The 24,123-nt window shown below is 37.8% G+C and overlaps 1 protein-coding gene across 1 annotated transcript; it reads right to left on the minus strand.

Annotated features, from left to right (window-relative positions):
- Positions 1-75: 75 nt before the first annotated feature.
- On the minus strand, positions 76-23,032 carry PRKAA1 (protein kinase AMP-activated catalytic subunit alpha 1). The gene is made up of 9 exons (XM_068666519.1): positions 22,869-23,032; positions 14,964-15,105; positions 11,781-11,874; positions 10,801-10,945; positions 9,590-9,677; positions 8,563-8,787; positions 5,910-6,396; positions 5,391-5,517; positions 76-3,091 (listed from the first exon to the last, which is right to left on the minus strand). The coding sequence occupies exons 1-9, from the start codon at positions 22,996-22,998 to the stop codon at positions 2,850-2,852; spliced, it is 1,680 nt and encodes a 559-aa protein (XP_068522620.1). The 5' UTR covers positions 22,999-23,032; the 3' UTR covers positions 76-2,849.
- Positions 23,033-24,123: the final 1,091 nt, after the last annotated feature.

Here is a 24,123-nt window from a genome sequence, read left to right on the forward strand (position 1 = left end):
GTCCAAAAAAAAATCAACATAGAGAGTAGGCACATCCGTGTTAAAAGAACAAGACTCCACATCTTACAATGATAATCAACTGATAAAATACAATTTATTTCAAAGTTTGTATTAAATGCTTATAGCAAGACAAACATGAAAGTTTCATTTTTCAAAGTATTATATCCCCAAATGAATTTTTACCTATATCCTAGTGAGTCATATTGCTCATGGACAACAAGGTTTATTTATGTTTTCGTAAAGCTACAATACAAAGGCAAAACAATTCAGCATACTCCAACTGAGTAAACTCGACATGATACAGTAACACACTTGCCCTATTCGTATATTTGCTTAAGCTGCCTCCTTACACCCCTGGCATATTTCTCAGTGAAATTTGGTTTCACAGCCTGATGTGATGCTAAAATAAAAAAAAGATCTGCAAGATCCTCTGCAAGGAACGTGCGAAGAAAGCAGTTTCAAGCAGTTTCAACACCAAGATCTACAAAGCGTTAAGAAAGTCACACTACAGATAACAGTACTGGATTCAAATAGCTTGTCAGTCCTTTTCTCCCTCCCTGTATAAAAAATTCAGTTCAATCAGAAAACTTTTGGCCATCAAAACTGATTTATCATACCAACAAAATTTACTTTGAAACTTGCATAAAGTACATTTCTGCCAGAAACTTATTTTAATCCCCAGATACCAAGACAAAGTAAAAATCATGGTTGCTTTAAAGCACAAGAGGGCCAAAAAAGTATATAAAAATTATAAGCTATTTGCATCTTGACACCTTGCATTTGTGATCAGCATTACAAATTTACAAACTGGGAGCCGATACCATTTGCAAATAATTATTTTAATATATGCAAGAGACAGTTTCAGTGATCCCAAACCAATTCCAGTGAGGAATTACTTCAATAAAAAAAATCTGTGCGTTTTTTATATTTGTAGAAGTGCAATACTTAACAGTTTCAAAACAAAAGGATAACAAAGATGAGCACACATTTATTCAGTACATCAGAACCAATTCTTACAAGACTAAAAAAGGACTTAAAGTAGGATTTGCAGCTGGTCCCTCATATTGATATCTCAATCTTGGTTAAAACCCAAAGCTCTATCTCAGAAAAACCTTCTACTTTGAGAATATAACCTTCCATTACAGGGACCACCTGAGACATTACTTGAAGACAAGAACTGAAAGTTGTACCTATATACTAGACAGACCTCAATTGCCCAGTTCAGAACAGAGTTACAGCAGTTCTGGGACTTAAGCAGCTGTAAATTTCTTCAAATTCACAATAGATGAATTTCTGGACTGCACCCAGCTGGACTGCATTAGATTGTTCTATCTGTAGTTAGCAGTTTGCCATGAATAAAATCTGACTCACTGGTCATTGGCAAGAATCCCCATCTGTTCTAACAGAGTCCAGGTTAGAATGTTCGCTTTAATGCACTAATTTCCAGTTTTTAAATGGGAGAGCAATCTTTGAAATTAAGTCATGAAGTTTATTGTGACGGGCAGAATCCTTGAATGAGAAATTACAGTGTTTTATTATAAGAATCTATTAATGTTTACATCCATTGGTATGAGGTGAAACTAGAACTGTGTAGAACAATTTAGACATACAAAAGATTATGTCTTTATGCAAATATTTGCTGTGATTTTAACATTTAAGGTTGTTTTCTTTCTGAAACATTAAAAAGTTCTTCTGCCTCTGTTTTTTTTGCATTTAATTGCAATCTACACTTGAAAACATTTTGTATGTTGACACTTGAGTTGTCATGTTCAATTTAAAGTATTCAATTGATAAATTGGACTACTTACTCCCACAATTAAAATTGCAAAATTTACTAATATAGGTGGGCTTGGAAAAGACTAACCTACATACGTGGTTTCAACTGCAGTGAATTCTATATCACATATTTAAGTTAGCATGTAATATAAGGAGCCATATCAGAATTCTTTTTTGTTAGAACTGTCAATTTTAGTTTGTGGAACAACCCTTAAGCTGTGCTCTTAAGTAAGTATGTATGTTTCTACGGATTTTCAGCCTGCAGTAGCATCAGGGAGCTGCTATGCTGCTACCACACTGAGTTATGAGCTAGCAAAGCAGTATAAATCAGGAACTTGCTGACAGTTCTTCAGATCAACATTTTGTTTCAGCCCATTGGGTGCCAAATATCAGCATCAAATCTCTTGGCACTACTGTACCTTCAGTTGTTCTACTTACACCTCACAGAATTTCACCTTCAAGTGTGCTACAGAGCACCTATGTGCTTTAAAAATTCCCATTGGTTGGATTTAAACAGATTTCAGTTATTAGAAATAGTACATAATAGCATATTAAACTATTTTTTATTTCATTTACTGCAAAATAAGGGGGGGAAAAAGACAGTAGTTCTAACATATTACTGTTAGGATATACTGATAGTTCCAATCAACTGAGGCACAATTGTAGGTGGTGACCAGCAAGTCATATGTCGGTCACTGAACTAGTAATTGTACATTTTCTTACAGTGCATCAGATGTATGCATCACTAGCAAAAAAAAACAAGAAGGTCCGTGTAACTTAAGTGTTATATGAAGCCTAATGTGCACTTGATGTAAAGTGTTATGAACACTGTCCAAAGGACATGTGACTTCCTGTACCTGTAATTAAGCTATTGGACAGCAGACAATCAGAATTTGCTCCAGCTTCAAAGCAATATATGTAACTGCCCAAAATCATTTCAGTCCCTGGGTAAATTGCATTTTGCAGCTAGTTTTTTCAGCGCCTTAGTTAATTTAACTTGATTACAACTGGAAGCATCTGACTATGATTTAGGCATGCTTATTGCTGTAAAAGAAATAAGCCCATCTTCAAAGTTACTGTGCAAGTATTTTAATAAGATTCGCACACATCTCAAAAAATTCTATCGTATGACTCCCTGATCTCGGAGTTAAGTCAGCTGTTGAAGACTCAAGTGAAGAGGTGACTGATGAGGTAAGGGATGTATCTGCAGATTTTCCTTGTGCATCATCTGAATCTTTCTGACAGGATCTATAGTTGCTCACAGAACCTGATCTCTGTGGAGTTGCAGTCCCAGACTTTGCCTCAGTAATTTCATCTGAAGGGGGAAGGAGAGAGTAGAAAAGTTAGTTATCAATATCAAATTGACCAGGGGAACAGCAATCATCTTCCCTTCCTGAGACTTAATCTTGTGCAGATGTCCTTACATAAACTAGTATTGTGCTATGAACCGTGCTTCATGCCTATCTCATCTACTTTAGTTAGACCAGCACCTGCCATGTTTTCCATTAACTAATTTCAGTGACTAACAGTTCAACTGATTTAATCTGCTTAATTTATCTTTCAAATTTAACCTTATGATGCTACCCCATATAAGTCAAATAACACTTTGTACACATTTTGTAGATGCTTTTTGCTAGTACGTACTTTGTTATTGTTATTTGGCTTTGATTTAATTGTATTTGGTTATAATAAAAATAATATAATTGATGCATCAGTTGCTATTAATTTACATTAATTTATCCTTCTCTTTTGGAAGATTTTCTTTTAGTATCTTTTACATCTATACTGCAGCAACTTAAGCTTACCTCCCATATGAGGAAGAAATACTTCTACCTTAGAAGTGATGTTCTGCTGAAGTATCTCTATTCTTACTTAAACAGAACATTAGCTTGACTCACTTGTCACTAAAAAAAAAGTTATTTCCAGGAGAAATTAGTGAAAACAAAAGGGTCTGCCTTCTCAGATCAGTCAAAGCTACTTTAAACTAGTTAGGTAAGAAAAGTAGAGAATCGTTCACTGTGTCAGAACAGAATATCAAATCAGCTTCATGACTGGAAGAGCTGCCAAATCCATGCCTTGGGGTTGTATTTTCTCAGAAGCTGAAGACAGGACTGCAGCAGTCTAACTTCCCACAGCTGCATGGCTCTAGGAAGTCATCTCCCCTCCAACTAAATTTGGATTTTTCCTATATACAGTTGTTAGGAAAGTGGTTAGTCCCCTCTATCAAGTACCACTAGATCTAGGCTAACACCTGTATTGTCAGAAGGGATGAGGCAAGAAGAGTAATAACAAATTACATTGAACTGACCTAAAAAACAGCCTTAGCCATTCTATACAATAATCCAGTCAGACTCCAGTAAATCTGTGCCTTGTTTTCCTAGGCAAGTTATGTACCCCATTAGCTGTATGTAATTTTGCTTTTATTCTACTACACCCTTGTTAGGTTACACCCTCCTCCATTCATTTTCAAGGAAATAGCAAACTTACGGTTTTATGCAATACTACAGTCATTCTATGAATTATGACCTTGCTGCAGGTTAAACCACCACCTTTGAAGACTTCAGTTACTACAATTCTTGTTTCAAGTCTTCTACCATTGGTCAGTTGACCTTGGCTGGCAGCTAAGTGTCTAGCAAATTCCTATACTATATATACATACATACATATAGTGATAGTGAACTATGTAGTTCACTCCTCTATTTCTCAGCCCAATGGAGGAAGAGAATCAGAAGGCCAAAGTCAAGAAACTCATTAGTAAAGATAAACATGGATAATTGAACCAAAAAAAAAAAGTGATGCAAAGGAGATCATTCACTACCTCCCACAAGCAGACTGATGTCTATCCAGTCTCTGAGCAAAGGCTACCTCCCCAAGGTAGCCTTTCTATTCTCCCTCCCCTCAGTTTGGTTTGTTTAGCATGTTTTGCTAAGCACGGTATTATTTGTCACCGAATCTCTCTTGGGTATGCCTGGATCAGCTGTACCATAGGATGTGTCCCCTCCCAGCTTCTTGCTCATCCCTGGCCTGCTCACCATGTGTGGCAAAGTTGGGAAAAAGAAAAGGCCTTGATACTGCACAAGTACTGCTCAGCAACAGCCCAAACAATGGTGCTACTTACACTTCTAGTTACAAATCCAAAACACAGCACCATACAGCCTGCTGTGAAGAAATTAATTCCATCTCAGCCAGACTCAGTAAAACAGTGTACAATCCAAGCCAAACCAGCAAAACCGGCATGCATACATGTCAAACTATCTTCACTAGGAAGACATATTTACCGTCTTAGCTAAGATTTAAATTAATGTTTAAATCTAGGCCTCACAGGCAGTTTAGGTTGATTCCTATACTGCCTCTCCTAGCTCTGTCCACTTTTGTACCACTGGCATTAGTGCTAGTGCAGACATGAAAGGAGTAATTCAGGAGTAAATACAGCTAAAAAGCAATATGAGAGATGAACCAGATAACCATTTGATCATAGGAACACTAGGATTGAAGAAATAAAGAAACACTTGGTTTCAACTGACAAAGGGCAAGGATTTCACTTTACTTCTAAGTAAATCAAGATATGGCAATTAGAATGATTTCCATTACAACTCATATAAGTCTTCACATACCATCAATGCTACGGAAGTCCAGCAAGTATGTCCTGCTGTCTACCTGATACAGCTGTAGACTCATTTTAGAGTATGCACTTGTCACTGGATTCTTCCTTCGAACACGCAAATAGTATGGATTTACAACCTAGGACAAATAAGATTTGAGCAAGTTACCAAAACTGCTTGAGATACACTGCATACTGTTCCTCTCATTTCAACTCCCTGGTATTAAGTGATTTAAAGCTTACCTATCACAGCTTCCTCCCACCCCAATAGAAAAAACATTCCTATAGCTGCAGCAGAAAGGTTCGATGTGTGACAAAGATTTATCCTGTCAGCATAAATTACCTCCCCCAAAACCCTTCCCGAACAGCAAGCAAAAGCTGTCAGAATGGTGCACAAGATTTTTTTTCCTGCACATGAAGATGCATTTTATTTTATTTTTTTTTTTTTTTTTTAAGACTTCTAGTCTATGTAATCATACAGCTCAAGCAAAAGTTTACTGTTATCTATTGTAAAGACCTTCTATTCTTTTACCTTCCATTCATAATCCAGCTGCTTAATTGCTCGACACACTTCAGCCATGATATCATTTGGTCGACTCTGACTTCGTATTCCCAAGTGCCACTTAGCTCTTCTTACTCCTTGGTGTTTTGATTTTTGTGGATTCAGCTCATCGAGAGTATGGCGAGGACGAGGTGCTTCGGCTACCAAGAATGGCACTCTTTCAGGATGAGGGCGAGACAGATGGTGATCATCAAGAAAAGAATCTGGTGGGCTTGTAGCCAGGTAGAAGTCTTTGGCCTCATTCATTATTCTTCTATTATCTATAATGAGGTGATAAGCAACAGCTAAGGGGTCCTGATGATTTCGGCTATACAGACAGCTTAGAACTTCCTCTTCAGTGCATTCAAACTTCTCACACACTTCTTTTAAGGCTTCATCATCAATCATGGTAGAGCTGTATGAAGGGTCTTCTGGAAACAAGTATTTGGGAAGGTCCTGCTTAAACCATTCATGTTCCCTAGATTTAAGAACAACAAGATTAAGGCTAGGTATGTAAAGCAAGCCTTTCTAGCATTAAATTCTTTAAAAGTTACTTTCAGCCTGTACAAAAAAACAATTGTCAGCCTAAGCACTCCTCCTGTGCTTCTGACGAAGCAAGTTAAGCATGCTAAGGGAACTGGACATTTCTACATAGAAAAAAGTAAAAGTTACCTCCTTCACAACATTTTTCTTGACATTTGGCAGGAGACAAAAACAAAAAAATCTTTCCTGGCAGTGTTGCAACTACCTTAGCTCAAAAAATATCTTTGCGTAACTCAATCTGCTTTTTACATAAGTGATACATACATTTATTTTTAACTGCCAGTACCTTAGTTTCGAGACCATTTAATCTGAAAAGTGCTCCCTCCTCCACAAGCACATATATAATAACAAACTAAAGAAAACTCAATGCTGAATAGTTTCTTCGGCAGATGTTCTGACAAGGATTTCTGAACAAACTCACATGCTCCACACCCCCAAAAAGTTATGTTTTTTTCCATTCAGAACAACACCAGCTTGTCTCCAATGCATACAAAATTGAAAGAAGAATATGTAAAAGTCAATCTGTACCTCTTTATTACTGTATCCATGAGCTAGTATTCATAAGAAGGAAAAAGATCCAGAATTAACCAGATAATTAACCTTATTTTTTCCCCCCTCTATGACTGAGCAACTTGTGTGCCTACAATAAATTGCTTAACCAGCCAAAGAATATGGCATGACACTACGTTGCAGAAATGAAAACTATCAAATCTAGGCTTACTGCATATTAAAGAACAGTTACGCTGATCAAGCTCTATCTAGTCAGCATTGATCTGAAAATATGCCTCATCACCAATACATTGTGCAAAAGGCATTTTAATCAGTAACAAATAGTTCGGAAGCAGAAAAAGCTTTTCCTATATTAATGCAAACCACAGCCCTAACTGGGCGACTGAGCTCAGACAAATATTTTATTACTATTCACTGCAATGAGCCTCCCCTCTTGTACACATGCACACTTCCTCCTAGAATAGTTAAAGTATTCAATAATTAAAATCATGCTGTTGTTAAGCTGTTAAAAAAAACAGTTGAGTATAGACCTGGCTAGGATGCAAAATCCACCCATGTTCTGCCACCAACATTTTTCAACATTTTCATCACTTCTCATCTGGACATGCTTAAGACAACTTAAATAAACCAGAGTTCCTTTCCACTCAGGTTTTACAGTTCTAGGTTAGTGTTTCCATGTTTTCTGATGGGAGCAGCAAGAAAATACTCCCTGTTGTAATAAAGGACTAAACAAAATGCACCACATTTTTTCTTGAAAAAACACAAACATTGCTAGCTTCCTAACTTCCAAGCCTAAAGGAAGAAGCATTTTCACTACAGTAGTGCTTTCTTCTTAGAGTTTCTCACAAAGGAAACAGGAAAATGTAATTATACTACTGGATGAATTACAGCTTAAATTTTGTTGTTGTTTTACTTCACACTTGTCAAAGCAGTCACTCTCTCCACAATCCCATCTTGGAATCTTGAGTCCATTATAGCTATCTGTAGGTTTAGCTCCTCAATATTCTATGTAGTAATTGTCACTTATACAGCAGTTTATGCTAGGGTTTGAAGCCAGACCAAGAAGTGCTACAGATGGAATATTCACCCTCTTAACATGATTTTTCCAAGGGCTGTATAAACTTTGATTAAGCAGTAGATATGTTACGAGTTGCAATTTCCCATCAGATATTTAAAGCATAAATTAGTGCTTTGATAGTTCTTCAAGCAAAGATTTTTTTTTTCCCCAGAAAGAATAGTACTGTGCAGTTTTTGCAAACCATTCTGCAGTTAAACAGCTTTACTTAAACTTAGAGTTTCTGAAGATTCCTGTAACATGTACATTTTACTGTGACCTCCAACTTATACTTCTTTGGCCATACAAATCTAGTGGGAGGTGTCCGCATCCGTGGAAGGGGGTCTGGAAATACATGATCTTTAATGTTCCTTCCAATCTAAAACATGGTTAGAATCATAATCAGCTAAAGCCAAATGACCAGAAGTTGATTTTATTTTGTCTCAGACTATAAAACAAGGACTAGCAGTACAACTGGTTTCTTTATGCTGTACACATGAACTAAGACAATCATACAAGCAGACGTCAGTGTTTTACCTAATGTCTCTGATTGTTGCTCTCTTCATAGGATCCACTTGCAGCATGTGTTTCAGAAGACTTATGACAGATGGATTCAGGTACTGAGGGGTATAGAAGATACCATCACATATCTTCTTAAAAAGCGTTGGCACATGATCATCATCAAATGGAAGTGTTCCACATAACAAAGCATAGAGAATAACCCCACTGCTCCAGATATCTACTTCTGGACCTGCATATAACCTGGGAAAAAGTTAGCTATTAGTAATTTGTGTTGAATACTTTTAAATAGATTTCAAACACACATGCACACATACTTTAACTTATATTACTGTAATTGTGTTAACCTGGGGACAACTAATCTGCAATTATTATAACATTTCATTTCTATGCTATGCCTCCCTTGAACTCTAGCATCCTAACATCCTTTCCTTTCAAAAACATAATTAACGCTAGGGAACAAGTATGTAGTTTTCTCCTCTATTGTGTATAAATACTCCACAAATGCAATTTAATATGATGGTAAACTGAAAGAAGTCCATATAACAGGACTTATCACACATTATCTATGCTAACGCCCAGATAAAATAGACATTCAGCCTGCCATCACCAATAGATTGGTATTAGAGTTGCTGTAAACAGCAGACTTGACAATGAGAGTCCAGTAAAAAGTAGAAGTTATGTTCAGACTGAATATAATTCTGCAATGGGTGTTTCACTGCTATTCAACTTCACAGCAGATGTCACCTCTAATTCTATCCATACCTGTTTCCAAGATGTGAGCTGTGATATTTTTAAACCAATTCAGGCACACTGTACACAGTGGATTTTGTGGCATTAGACATCACCTCCAACTTACAGGAGCTATTCAAAGCTAGTTCATGGGAGCCTTAAATGCTTATGAAAAAAATTATCACAGCAATTAACAACTCAGCCCAGTTTCTCAGCATCAAGCTGAGAATGTCAACAGTTTTGTAACCTTTAGAATCAAGCAGCAAGATAACTGAAATACATGCACACATGTATTCAAAATAAAAGAAACTACCTTCCTGAAATTACTTCTGGTGCAGCATAGTTAGGGGAACCACAGCTTGTTCTTAAAAATTCTCCATCTGACATCATATTTGATAGACCTGAAAGTGTATAAGAGTAGCTACTAAAAATTCAGAGAGCAAAATGATTTCACACTGTATATACCACCTAGAACAAATCACCAGTAACTTAAATATTTTAACATTTAGCTCAGTTAGGAAGCATAGTTGTTTGGAATTACTAAAAAAGTTTCATACACAAGAACACTACATGATCCTACGTGTAGCAGAAATTTGAGTCTGACATAATCCATTATTGTACACAGCAAAGGCATGTTTGAAAATATACATTCGTTCTGAGACGAATGATTTTGATTACACACGCAAGACAGAAAAAAGTTGTTCTAATGGAGACAGAGAAGCATAACAAGATAGGATTTTGACCATTAACAAGAAGGCATCTTAAACATATTCGTTTCTAAATAATGAAGTGGAAGATGTTACCAAAGAATTGCCCACGATTCTCTAAGTTTTTATATATATATATTATATATATATGAATATATATATATATATATATATCAAAGGAATTGAGAACTGCACACAGCTTTGCTTTGGAGCAGATGACAGTCAACACAACCACCTGAACTCTCAACTAGTTGCTGAATCACTGCAGCTTAGTATAGTTTTGGTTTAGATACTGTTAGTGATTAAAGCATACTTTAGGACCAGGCCATCTTTGTTCACCAGCTCTCAACATAGTCTGAACTACCTCTTCCAGAATAGACATGGAAAATATTTTCTAATTTCCTCAGTGGAGGCTGCATTATAAAGATTACTACAGGCCTGAGAACTCAGTCCAAAGAGAAGGAATTACACCCTTTCATCAAGGGGAGGAAGGGAGAGTGAAGAACACAGCTTGACTAGCTTTGACTAGCTTTCACACTCAAATAAAAGCTTTTCTTAAGCTCCTGTCACAATTAAGCTAGTCACAATTAACTCAGTGCTACTGTTTTGCTTCTGCTGGAGATGCAGGACAATTTTTATAAGCTGCTGCGCTTTATTTCTTCACCAGGTATGCAATTTCACCCAGAGTATTCTCTACATCTGAGAAATTGTTAGGATTCCCAATACCAATAAATTCCAATTATTAAGTATTTTCCATAGCAATTAGCAGAACCTAAGTAACACCAACAGTGTGATCATACAAGATATTAATGCTTACCAAAGTCAGCTATCTTGGCATTCATGTGTGCATCGAGCAGCACATTCTCAGGCTTCAGATCTCTATGTACTACCATATGCCTGTGACAGTAATCCACGCCAGAAAGGATTTGCTGGAACAGACGTCTACTTTCCTTTTCATCAAGCTAAGACAAACAAAGGTTTTAAACAATTTTGAAACAGTGGAAATGAATTATTTTTCATTTATATGAATTGCAGCAATGTTTCCAATGACCTAAAGTTAACATTTTTAGTTTTAATATTTTATACAGCAAATGATCGTATCTTTGCAATAGAAAGCTTCATAACTTACATTATTTTGCTTCTACCACAACTCTAAAATGACTACAACAAAATTGTATTCACACACATAGAATTATTGAAGTTTCTCAGTCATGCTTTTGAAATTATCACTCAAACCCTGTAACTTTGTCTAAATGGAGTATCAATTAACTTTGATACTTAAGCACAGTATAAGACTTAACACAAAAGCTGCTGATAATCAGCACAAAGGCAGTAAATTTTGATGCAATTTATGTTCTATTTGCAGCTTTTCCCAGACAGGAGTCTTAGCTAGGCGCTTCCTATCAATATGCCCTATAACATGTCGAAGTCAGCTCAGTCTAAGTAGGCAAGATCCTTTTATCTAGATAGTTTGCCATAAGGAAGTTTAGAGCATTCACAGAAACCATCCTACCAGTCAAAGAAAATAGTAAGGGCAGAATAGCAGCTTCCTCATAATTGGAGTAATTCATTAGTTGAATGGAAAAAATGCTGTAACAGTCATACATTAAGATCTGAACTATGCTAACGTGCTCTGAAATGAGAGATGTTTACAAAACGTAGCCATAAAATATATTTTAATTGCTAACAGCAAAATTAATGCTGAATACATAAAAACAAACCTTCTTTTAATAGGAATGTTGCAAAAGCAATAATAGAATGCAAGTCATTGACTTGTAGAGTTGGACTACTTCTTACCCTTCCGTTTTTACAGATATAGTCAAACAGTTCTCCTCCTGAAACATATTCCATCACCATGAAAATATCAGTTGGTGTACTGATCACCTGGTACCTGATAAAGGAAGATATCTGTTAGTCTGTGTACTCAGTAGAAGAAACTAGTAATATTCAGATAAACATTTGCATAGAAGTATACTTTACTCTAAACTCTTTGCACAACACTAGTTTCATCAGTCAATTTACAGTTACTGCAGTAACACTTTTTTTCAGAACCTACTTCTCCTTTCAATATGTGATAACATCACTGTAAAGACTAGAAAAAAACTTGTATTTCCCACCAGGAAGATCAGTCTCCGTACTTTCAGTGGAACATTCTTATATCAGATATTTCTGTGAAAGTATTTGAAGTGCTACCTCACACACAGCTTAACGTAGTGAGGAAGGAATACGAAAGTACAAGAGGATTTTACTAGTGCCTCAAAAATCCACACTTCTCAACCCTAACAGACGATAAAACTGCCGTGTCATAAATAAAGTGTACTTCAAGACTTGGAAAAAATATTAATGATGATGCAAATTAATTCTTTGATTATGAGGTCTATACATTTTTATCATACTTCAGTTAAGTTCGGGGGAAAATGGAGTTTTGAAATAAGCAGGTGATGGCCAAATGCCCTACTTATAAGATTTTGAAATATTTTCTGTGTATCCTTAACTGAAAAGGTGTTTAGTACTTTTCCTCTTACAGCAGTGAGAAATGACTGTTCTTTACACAGAAAGAGAAAGCACACTGATTTGACTGAGGAGTTAAATTCAGGTATGCTACTGAGAAGACAGAAGGTAGCAACTGGATTAAAATGAATGCTTTTAGGTACCTCACTTAAGCATACAAATATATTCCAACTAAAAAAAAAAGTGAATTCACACATACAACAGAACTCATCAGAAGACTAATTCTAAGACAAGAGGGGAAAACAGACATTTCTCAGCTTGCTGAGGCAAATTATTTTTGAACTGCATAGACAGTGAAATCAGACTATTCAGACGTGAAATCAGACATGTACATGTTTTAACAGCTTAATATTAAAGTAACGTAATAACCTGGATACCACTGAGACAAATATCAGAACAAGATCTCCAAAGTTAGTTTTATCCTAAAGTACCTTGAATTACAAGCAATTATCTTCACTGATTTTTCTAATTCCTTAGTTGAAAGTGCCTCACATACTTAAACATCACCATGTATTTGAAGCTATGGCCCTTCGTATTTTAATCCTTTTTAGTCAAAAGTTACACTGCAACTTCATTTCTAACAACATGGGTGACTTCTCACAGTTGTGAAATTTGTGAACTATAAACTTAAGGCAACCATGAGCAACAGTTTATAGCTGAGATCTTCAGAGATGTCCAACTTCTGGACAGTGAGGTAACAAACTATGTTGGGAGATAACCTCATCATCTCAGATAATAAGCAAGTCTGCATCTCTTGGAAGGTTCAGCCATGCCTCTCTACAGTCAGTTTGCTTTTTCTAGCTATGGAGAAGGTCACTGTGGAAAAGAAGAGTTATGTACCTATAACAAAAGTACAGACATCAAGCCCCACAACACAGTTGACTGGATGTAGGAAGAGGAATTTTTAGAGAAGCAAAATGTATCCTACTGCTAGAGGTTGAAAACCAGAAAGAGATACTCTAGAGGTTTTTAAGTTAAACTATGGTATACAAAAAAATCTTTGAGACACACTTGAAACATTTTATACAATTTTTAGTAAAGCACAGTGTTCCAAATTATACATTGTCTTATTTGTAATGTTCAGCTGAAGAAATCTGTTTACTTTTATCCCAGCAATTGCTCCATCTAGTTCCTAGTAGAGGAAGCAGCACAATCCTAAGTTCCCAGCATGTCTACCTGCACAGCTGTATCAATTATAGCTCAAACAATATTTACATGCAGGCTAATAACCTTTCTGCTTTGGGAATACAGGCTGAATAACTGAAAATTTGGGTATCCATCCCCTTTTCCATTATCTCCTACATCTTGACCCTTTCCTCCACACGCAGGAGAAAAAGAATTTTTCCCCCTAATTCACTAGAAATATTTACCTGAAACCTATGCTGCTAAGCTGTTAAATCAGCTTAACCAAAAGTACATATTCCTGCTTCACCCCCATATGTCAACTGATACATCGACACTTCCATTTGTTTTGACTACAGGTTTGTGCTTTGGACTAGTTCATCAACTCTTCACTAGAAGTGTTAGCAATGCTGTAGACAGACAAAAGCTCAACAGCCTTCTGAAACTAATCCACTTCAGATCATCTCAATACCTTCTTCAATCTGATTTAGCACTGACTTACATGCTGTTGCCAAACTACAGGAATATAGTGGCATGGCATCAGTGGTAGCATGGTCTTAACACAAGACTTTGCCAATAAAAAGATTACGAACTCTAACACCACAATTAAGAGTGGATGTTACATACACAACAGATGTGCCCTGCTAGATGTGTAGGTACGCTATATGAAACAAAAAAAGTCAAAAATAAGTGGCATTTATACCTGGTCTTAGAAAATAAATCACAAGTCTAGCACATATTTAATTGTATTCTGAACTCTGCTGTTAAGTTATAGATTGACTAATAACTAATAGACTGAACAGGCACAATACAAATACCGTACTAATTCGGAGAATTGGTAGCATATATTTCAGAATTCTTTTTATACAGATCACACTTAACAGAAATTCAGAAAATTGAAGATGTGCAATCCACTATCTACATCAGAAAACCATAGGTCACTAACCATCATGTTGATAAAAGATATTTTGAGGAAAAATATACAGTAAGCTTGCACAGGAAAGCACTCTACGGTCTTGTTCTTAATCAATTTCTAAGCAGAAAAAAGGATCAGTGACCAACAGAAAATGAATACTGAAACAGTAGCTAAAAACAATAAAACTGATGCTACATGAAGGATCTATTATGCCACTACCTTTTAACCTGCCTAAAGAAAGTTCTGTGCCCTACCAAGAGTATTCACAATCCTGTGAAAACACATCAGAATATACTGAAAATGGAATACGTGGAAGCTGGTTAGTTCTCTAACAAGTTACTGATAATACTTTCACCCTTTGAACACGTTTTAGGTCAAAGAGGGCACAAGAGATTGTTTAAAAAGATCTGATTATAGCAAACAAAACTTACAGCTTAATTATATGTGGATGTCTGAAGAGTTTGAGGTTCTGAATCTCTCTGCGGATTTTTCCTACAACATCAAGGCTGCGAATCTTCTGTCGATTCAGGATCTTCACTGCAACTTTATGCCCAGTTAACTCATGTTTGCCAACTGCAAGGAACAAGAAAATATTTAGTTAGTCAGGGTTTTCAATTACCCCGTAAGAACATTTACTGGATCGTTTCAATTACAACCAAGAAATACCACAGTTAAGATATTAATCATTCCACATATCCCGTTTACCTTTAGGGAGATAGAAAACTAGACAGCACATCATATCCTTCACTTCACCCTAATTCCTCTCTCAATTTTATTGTTAGAAGATTCACTGGAAATGTAGGAATGAACCTTAAATCTCATCCTCAAAAGTCTTGCAGCATGACTACATTTTGCACTATTACAAACAAAACATTTTTCTATCTGAAACACTGCGATCCTTGATAAATAGGATATCATTTTATTTTCCTGTGTAAGTAACTCCAATCTTCAGACTCACATGGTAACCCACTCAGACATGCTCTCCTGCAGCTTTTCTACTCAATCTAGAAGTATTGCATTTACTTTTTTTTAAAAAAAAAAAAGACTGTTTCCTTTCTCCTCAAGTAGCACATTTCAGCAGTTACTTGGAATTACTGCTAAGAGTAAACAGTTGACTTGAAAATTATTTACCTGTCCATGTAGCAGTCTGAACCTATGAGCTACACATTCTGTGCAGTAAAAAAAGACTATCATACCAGAGCTTTATTATATATACTATAAACAGCAAAAAAAATGTGAAATGCACACAATAGAATCTAACGACCATGAGAAGCAATATAAATAGGCAACCTCTTACATTCCTCTGTTTCCTTCCTACTTCAAGAAGTTGTTTTTCTTCTTTGAGGGATTTTAAAGTGTAAAACACTTCCTAAATAGTTACCCTTCTTGAATTCCTTAATTTTGCAGGTGCTTTTTAAAATGGCTACAAAGTTGCTATGAATACATTCTTTTAAACCCAGTTCCAGTATTTTTTTTTTAGAATCCAATGCTGGATCACAGATATAGTACAGGATGTAAGCATCTCTTGCACTGGAAGACTTTGCTATCTGCATCAGTTTCTGCACACAGTAGTTTAACACTGCTAATATCACACCTATATCCATTTTCAGAAGTACAGCTACCATCCTCTGCAATGTTCTACAGGCAAGCCAGATTCCAAGACAGCTAAGTGTCCACTTGGACATTGGCAACAATCCTCTGCTGAACACAGTACCCTGTTATCTGGGTGCATATCTCCTCACTTGAAAATCTGACCAATTCCCAGGCTTCAAGACTTATTTAAGTACATCCATAGGAAGCTGTGATAAACAATTCTGATATAATTAATAACTTTACACTGGAAGTCGTACCTATCTAGTTTACCTGACACAGCACAATTGAACGTTTATCCACAAAGCCCTCAATAGTTTTGCATTTTACTATTTTACAGTATAGCTAATGGATCTGGAAGTACTTATCTTGCTTGCAAGAAACAGTTGCTTGTTCACAAAGTAGAAAATGTCACTCCACATTAGTGAGAATTGCAAAGACTGTACAGAACTAAGGATTATTAAGCCAACATCTCAGATGTTAAGGCTTAAGGCCAGTGCTATATGACAGACTAATTCTTCTGAAAGTAGAAGACACAGTTCCTTCCCTAGTGGATGAATAATTATTTTGCTGCAGTTATCTACAGAAAAAAAAAAATCTTCCTGTACTCAAGATAATTTTGACAGAATTAGTAAAAGTTTATCAATCTGTTGATCTCATTTCTAGTACAAAACCCTCCTGCTGCCATTCACCTCTACACTGAGATAAAAAACAATGCAAGTGAGAAGCGATACAGATAACGATAAGCCTCTCTGAATGATTATTTTTATGACAAGAAGACGTTTATTGTGTAAAACAAAGCAGCATGTCTAAGTTGGGAAGTAACCAAGTAGTGGACCACACAAAACTGAACCACCATGATGTGATGATGAGACATCTTTTTTATCTGAGATCACAGAAAGGCTCCAACCACAGTATGGAAAAAACATCCCCCAGTGCACAGGAGCCATTACCTAAATAGGGACACAATAACCAAACGCTGGGCAAGCACATTCACACTGCCGAGGAATGCAGGACAAGGCAGACAATTAATCACAAGTTCTAGACAGACCACAGATTATTAGAGATGAGTGCCTGGTACTGTAAAGTCATGTTGCACACAAGAAATATTTGCTTTCAACCAAGCATACAATTAGAGCAATTACCTCTCTTGCTTTCTCCAATTTAAATGTGATTGAGGTTTCAAAGGAAACCAAGAAATTATACCACTTATGTTCGCAACCTAAGCAGTAACAAATCATTAACATGAAACACTCAAAAAACAGTTACTCCGTTTGAATTACCAAGTCTTTGCCTACCTATAATGTGAGCAGAGGTAAGTCAGAAGTATTTAAAATTTAACCTACTAAAAGAATTTTATCATTACTTTTAGTTAATAAGAAATGTCTTAGAAACTAAATGAGAATCCACTACACAGGAATTTGCAGCACCCTTTGGTTTACAAAGTACTAAATTAAATACCTTCTTAAGTATCACGTGCATTTGAGCAATTTTGCAGCTTATCATATAAATGCTCAGATACTCAGTTCTGACATACATTGTGTTGTGAAGTTTAATTAATCAGCCAATTTGTTTTTCTGATTTGTCAGCCTACCTTAGATGACAACTGGAATTTAATTAGAACCCAGAAAAAAAAAAGCAATAGAAGGTTACTTATTAGATACGAACAAGCTATATTCAATATGCAAGGTACATAAAAAGCATTTTATTGAAACTTTTATTTGAAGTACTTCTTAGGCAGTAACATTTGCAGCTGAATGAGCTTTAGTCATCACAACTGTTTGCCTCAAGCTTTGATTTTATTCGAGAACTGAAAGAAATGCTTCTCTGCTTCTTCAGCTGTTCAACAGCTTTGAAAAAATTATTGAAATAAGAAGTATTGTGGTTTTGTGCACATAAAGATCCCCATAAGTCTGAAAAGTCTTTAGCAAGTGAACAAACTTAATGATTGTTTTCTTCAGTAATATTTTACTAAGTTTTTACTCAAGTTTAAGATTATATTAAATCTAGCTCTAAGACTGGAGTTTCCAACCACCATCTATTTAATGAAAACTGTTTTGTTGCAAACATATAGGGTATCCACTAGTCCTGTTCAGCTACCACAAATCACATACTTTAAATCTCAAACTACATTCTTTTCACAAGTCTTTCATTCCTCCCAGGCACAAGTAATCTTCACTTTGCTGTACAATATAATAGCAAATACAATGTTTTTGTATTTTCCACATGTTTTTAAAAAATAAATTTGACTTATTTCTTCACTGTAAAGTGGCTTTGCAGCTTTGTTATTGACTGCGTACCTCACATTAGAAGTAAGCTGGCAATTCCACCAAGAAAACACCTTAAAACTATAGTTGTCATGTAGTATAAACCTTTATCCACATGCCCTAAGAACTTACTTGAAGTTGAAGCAGTTCAAGGTACGTGGTGCTGCCACAGAATTGATTGTACACAACTTTAATTAAGCAGTAATTAAGGATTTATCTTATAAAATAATACTACAATAGAAACAGCAACTTAGTTAAAGCTTTGGGAATGGCAAGGCTCACACAAGACTTACTCTGGGGTACGGGGAGGGGGGGGGGGGGGGAAGTAGTTCTAAAGTCAAACACATGCTTCTGAAATCCCCCTTTGAGGTGAATTTCTCGTCCTTCTCTCTCACCTGCAGTTGTCCACAGACAAGCCTGACCCTCAAGGCGTCTGCTCCAAGACAGTCCTCTCAGGGGTGCCATGAAAAAGCATCCCAGCTCAGGAGGAAACAAGGGTGCAGCCCACCGCAGTCCTTCAAGAACTCAAAGAGTCTTTCCTTGGTATCAGTATTTACAGCATTGTGAAATAATTAACTTTTAGTTTTGGAGTTTTCTGGGATTCTGGAATTTTTTCATTTTGTCTATGGATCATGTTGTGCAATCCCTTTACCCTCAACATTTAACTGTACCTTTCCCAATTAGTCACTCCACAGGGGCCCTGGATATGGTCAGGGGGAGGCCTGCTCATCCCATGCCTGTATCAGATACGTGTCAGCAGAGTGAGCCAGTGTTGGGCTTCACCACACTCTGTAGATAACAGAGGAATGATGCCAACAGCTTTTCTTTGAATCACAGATAAGAAAAGATGATGCAGCACCATGTTTATTAGATATGGAATTTAACTACAAGTCAGTCACTTCATTTTGTTCCTGGACTCCGATATGATTCATCATTTTCCAGCAACAGATTTCAAGGCATCAGGTATCTATCTGCCTGGCACTCCATCCCTATAACTGTGCAGCAGTTCAAGGAATTGCATCAAGGCCTATTGTGGTTTCTAATTCTGAGCAAGTCTCAGCTCTGCTGAAGCAGTAGAGTACCTGCCACACTCCACCCCATCAGTACGGTCAATTCACTTTGCCCTCAGAGTGGCAGCGTGACTCTTGCCTCCATGGGATAAATGTATTGGCAGATGTTTTATGCCTGTACGTGGGCAACTTTAAGAAACATTAGTATGAGCTAGAGCACAATGCTTATTCCTTTGTTTTCCACACACCCTATTGTATAAATTGAAAATTTAAAAAAATCTGTATACATGAGGGGGTTCTTCCAGCAGTGCAACTTGTTAAGCCATCCTCCAAACCTGGTATGTAAGGCAACAACTAACAGTAAACATAAAACATCAAGAGTTAATAAAGTCACAATAGGGTGCAGAGTCAGGTTCAGTACTCCTGCTGCTGTAGGAGACCATCCAAGAAGGATTTGCACCACTGATGCTCTCCATCCTTCATGGCTCTCTAGAACACCTGACGTATTTCTTCACTTTCATGACAGACTGATAAGAGATTTTTGTCCTGTTCTCTGGGCCTGTTGTAGGAGGCTTGCTAGGTCAGGATGATGGAGAAGCCACTTGACTAGGGTCAAATTCATTCCAACAGGTGTTGGTTGCGGTTGGCGACACAGCATATAATCGAAAGAAAAATCTTTGCAAATAATTATGGGTGGAAAAAGATTAAGATCAGAACTGATACTTATGGAAAAGTTATAGATCACCCTAATTTATGTGTATGTAACACTATGAACAATATCTATTAGGAAAGATTTACATAAATGTTCACACACACACACATCCTTTTTCAATATATAGGATTACCATTTTGGAAATCTTGATGGGATATATTTTGAAGTGACAGATAACTTATTCTGTATCTAAATAGGTTATCTTGAGCTTTAGGAGTGTTACTCTCACAAATGAAACCTCATTGTCCTAGAACAACACCTTAATTCACATTGACTGTTTGTCAGTCTTCTCTCTTTTGATAGGTCCACACCCTATGCTCTAAAGGATAGGGTAAAGCCCCATTACAATTTAGTCCTGAAGTGATAATGGGTGTCCAGTGTATACTGACATATTGTATATAGCAAGAACAAAGGCAACCATCATTTTGTGTTCTGAATGATAAATGGACTAGTTGCCACTACGATTGAAACTTTTTTCAAACTCTGATGCATTACCAGCAAAAAAGCAGACACTAACTGGCTATTTTTGCATTCAGCATGAAGACAGAACTGAAAACATGACTTCAGATGATAACATTATGTAAAGCCCAGGTGAAAAAAAAAAAAAAGCCAGTGTTATTTTTCTGAAAACTACTCTGTATTACCTCTTAACATAAGTTTTACCTATAAAGGGGCTGGATCACAAATTAGAAATAATCAAAATGTATTTGTTAATCCTTCCAGCTAGGTACCAGCTATCAGTCCTACAAGAAGAAGAACACTGCAAAAAGAAGTTTCTTTTATATACCTAGTATTTCTCTTAATTTCTTTATTATTTGGTAAGAGAATTATGGAATCACCTAGTCTTCAGAAGTCTCTTTCAGACTAACAACTCCAATCATCAACCTGGCTCACTGAAGTCCCATCACTTAACCGTGTCCCCTTAGTGCACGTCCCTTAAGCAGCTCCAGTGATGGGTACACCCCGACCCGTTCCAAACCTTAACCATCCTCTTTGCAAAGAAATTCTGATATCCAGTCTACGCCTCCTCTGGTGCAACTAGAACCAATTTCCTCACATCCTGTCACTAACGTCAATTGCCTTCAAATTTCACTATGCACAGCAGCAAGTTTTCAAAGACACTCAGAGACAAAGTTTCAAAGCTGCAATGCCTTGTTTTAACTGCTTAAATGTAGGAGCTACAAACTAAAGTAAGTTCAGCAGGGCTTCAGATAGAAAAGAAAAACAATGGCGAGGCCATTCAGAGTAAATATGGCATTCTTACGAAATACAGATACCAGCCATGACAGCTGCAGAAAAAAAGCTGAACAAGCATGTTAGGTTCACACAAATATTTTGACAGAGACCAAAAACAACCCAACCCAAAGCTCAGAATGTACTCTTAAAAAAAAAAAAAAAAAGCTGCATGGTTTTTTACTAAATTAAATGGACACTCGTTAATGCTGTGCAAAGGCATATTCCTGAACAACTACGTTAGACAGAAAACTGATCTTCACAGTCCCCTGCCAGGTGTCTTATCACTGCCTTCATCAAGGCCTATTTACATCAATGTTGCAGTCTATACAGATCAGCACTCTTAACCTAGTTCTAAAGACTAGCACAAATATTGTATATTTACAACCACAAATAGTATCCTCACCTCAGCACAAGTTACTAGAAGTCTGACTACTCGTTCCTTTATAAAAGCTAATCATTTGAAACACCTGGGAATTAACTTTACTTTGGTTTCAGCAAGAAGCATCAGTGGTATTTAAAAAAGAAAAAACTGAAATACATGTAATATTTTATGCAGAATCCCTGTAAAATTTAAGTGAGAACGTGCTTCACAAAACTCATTTGTTTTCAGCATTCTCTTTTACCCAGCCTTTCACTGCTGTGGTGTTTTGCCTTCCCTATGTATTGGCTAGAACTGGCGGTCTCCTCCACAGACACCCATCTGAGGCACAGTCCAGTGAATGAGGTCAATGGTTAATTTGGGCTCGAAGACCTAGAAGAAGAGTTAAATTGGCAAAACATCACACCAGCCAGTTATCTGTGATGGTAAAGAGGCAAGTGAAAAGGCGAATTCACCCGACAGATGCCTTGGCAGCAGGAGACCTTTACCAGGCGCTGTGCAAAGCGCTGGCTTTCCAGCCCATTTTTGGGGCTGCTACTGCTGTTAAAACTCAAACCCCCCACTTCCAAGAAGCCGTATGTCTGACCCACACACCACAGAAGCGCGATGGAAACCCTACCTGAATAAAAACTGAGTAACTAGGAGGTTCTTTTTAAAAAAAATGCTTTTTCTTAAATTGCCAAGTGACGAAACCTTTATCAGAGCGGCCAGATGAGGAAGAGGAATCGAGGGGAAACCTTAATCTCTATTCCACTGCAAGTCCGCCGCGGGGTACCTGCACCCCTAACAGGAAAACTTTTTTTTTTTTTTTTTAAGTCGGAAAGGAGCAGAAGTTGGGTAAAAAACGACCGAATTCGTTCCAAAGACCGCGCCTCCCTCACCCCCGTGCCCAGCCCGCCGCTTCTATCGCCCCCCCACCCTCCCGTCCCGACACCACCCGGCTCCCGGCGCTGCCTCCACACACACGGATCACGACACCCCCGACACCTCCTCGGTCGGCAGCCCCGCAGTCGCGACTCTGTCGCGACAGCCACGGCTCCCTTCCCCCCTCCCCCCCTGCCTGAGAGCTCGACACCGCACCTCGCCCACCGCCCGCCGCCTCGCCCTTCCCCCGGCCGGAGGAGCCGGGACAAGCGGCTCACCCTTGACTTTGCCGAAGGTGCCGACGCCGAGCGTGTCGCCCAGGATGTAGTGCCCGATCTTCACCCGCCCGTGCTCGTGCTTCTGTTTATCCGCCGCCGCCATCTTGAGCCAAGGGCCGAGTCTGCGCATAGTGCCGCCCGCCCGCGCCGGGACGGAGGGCCGGCGGGGGAGGAGCAACCACGCTGCGCCCGCCCGCACCGAAGCCCGGCAATGAACGCCGCATTTACCGCCCGGCCGCCCTGCGCGGAACGAACCACTGCGGCTCCGCGGGGGGGGGGCGGGACAGCCCAGCGGCCCTGCGGGGGGGGTGGGTTGGGGAGAGGTCTGTTCGGCGCTGGGAGGGGGTTGTCCCTCCTGGCGCCACCGTGAGGCGACATCTTGGTTAGGAGGCTCCGAAAATAGAGAAAAACAGGCCCGCCGAGTCATCGTTTCTTTCTTTTTTTAATAAAGCCTTGGTTTAAACCCTCCCCTCTCCTCAGGGAGACACGCCAGAGACCGCCCTTCCTTATTGCCGCCTGCGGCCGGGTTGTCCCAAAGCGCTGTCCCACCCTGCCTTCAAAGAAACGGATGAAATTGGGGGAAAAAAAGTGACAATTGAGTAGATACGTTTGTCTGGGGAGATCATCGACTCGAGAGGAAGGCTGCTGCCAACTCCCATCCTTTCTCCGTTCCCCTGCTCTCCAGACTGAGTGAACGAAACCAAATAAAATGCTTTCCCTTGCCAACCCTATGCACAGCCCCAAAATGTGTCTTCAAATAGATCAATGTATTATAACACAGACCACATAAAGATCTTTCAGCATGCAGACAACAGGAAGTTAAAAAAACGAGTAATGACCTTAAACTTGGTTCAGAGAGTATTCAGTATTACTTCTGTTGCAGCAGTCATGAATTTAACAGAAAGTTGGAAAACAAACTCAGGTCCATGGAAGATACTTTTACATTATTTATATTATTAATAGTACTGATACTTACTAATTATATATGTCATATACGTCACATATCTGTTACTAATATTTTTATATTGTTAATACTATCTTACTATATATTTAGAATCATCCCTCTGCCCTAAAAGGGTAAAAAATTAAAACCCATCTGTTTATTACTGTGAAAGAAAGAAAGAAAGAAAAAATAATAAGATTTAATATAAATTATTTTTAAAACTTTTATTATTATTATTTGGAAAAAAATAGTAATTTATTCAGCCAGGGCCAAAATATAAGTTGGTAAGCAATGTAGGTACTACTCTTAATA

This window comes from Anas acuta, chromosome Z (genome assembly GCF_963932015.1).
Source record: "Anas acuta chromosome Z, bAnaAcu1.1, whole genome shotgun sequence".
Classification (NCBI taxonomy): domain Eukaryota; kingdom Metazoa; phylum Chordata; class Aves; order Anseriformes; family Anatidae; genus Anas; species Anas acuta.

Coding starts and splice junctions, on each gene's coding strand:
- PRKAA1 (XM_068666519.1), bottom strand. CDS start 22,998: ATGCGCAGACTCGGCCCTTGGCTCAAGATGGCGGCGGCGGATAAACAG. Junction 11,875..14,963: donor CATCCACATATAATTAAGCT/GTAAGTTTTGTT, acceptor TTCCTTTATCAG/GTACCAGGTGATCAGTACAC. Junction 5,518..5,909: donor AGCTGGATTATGAATGGAAG/GTAAAAGAATAG, acceptor TATTTGTCCTAG/GTTGTAAATCCATACTATTT.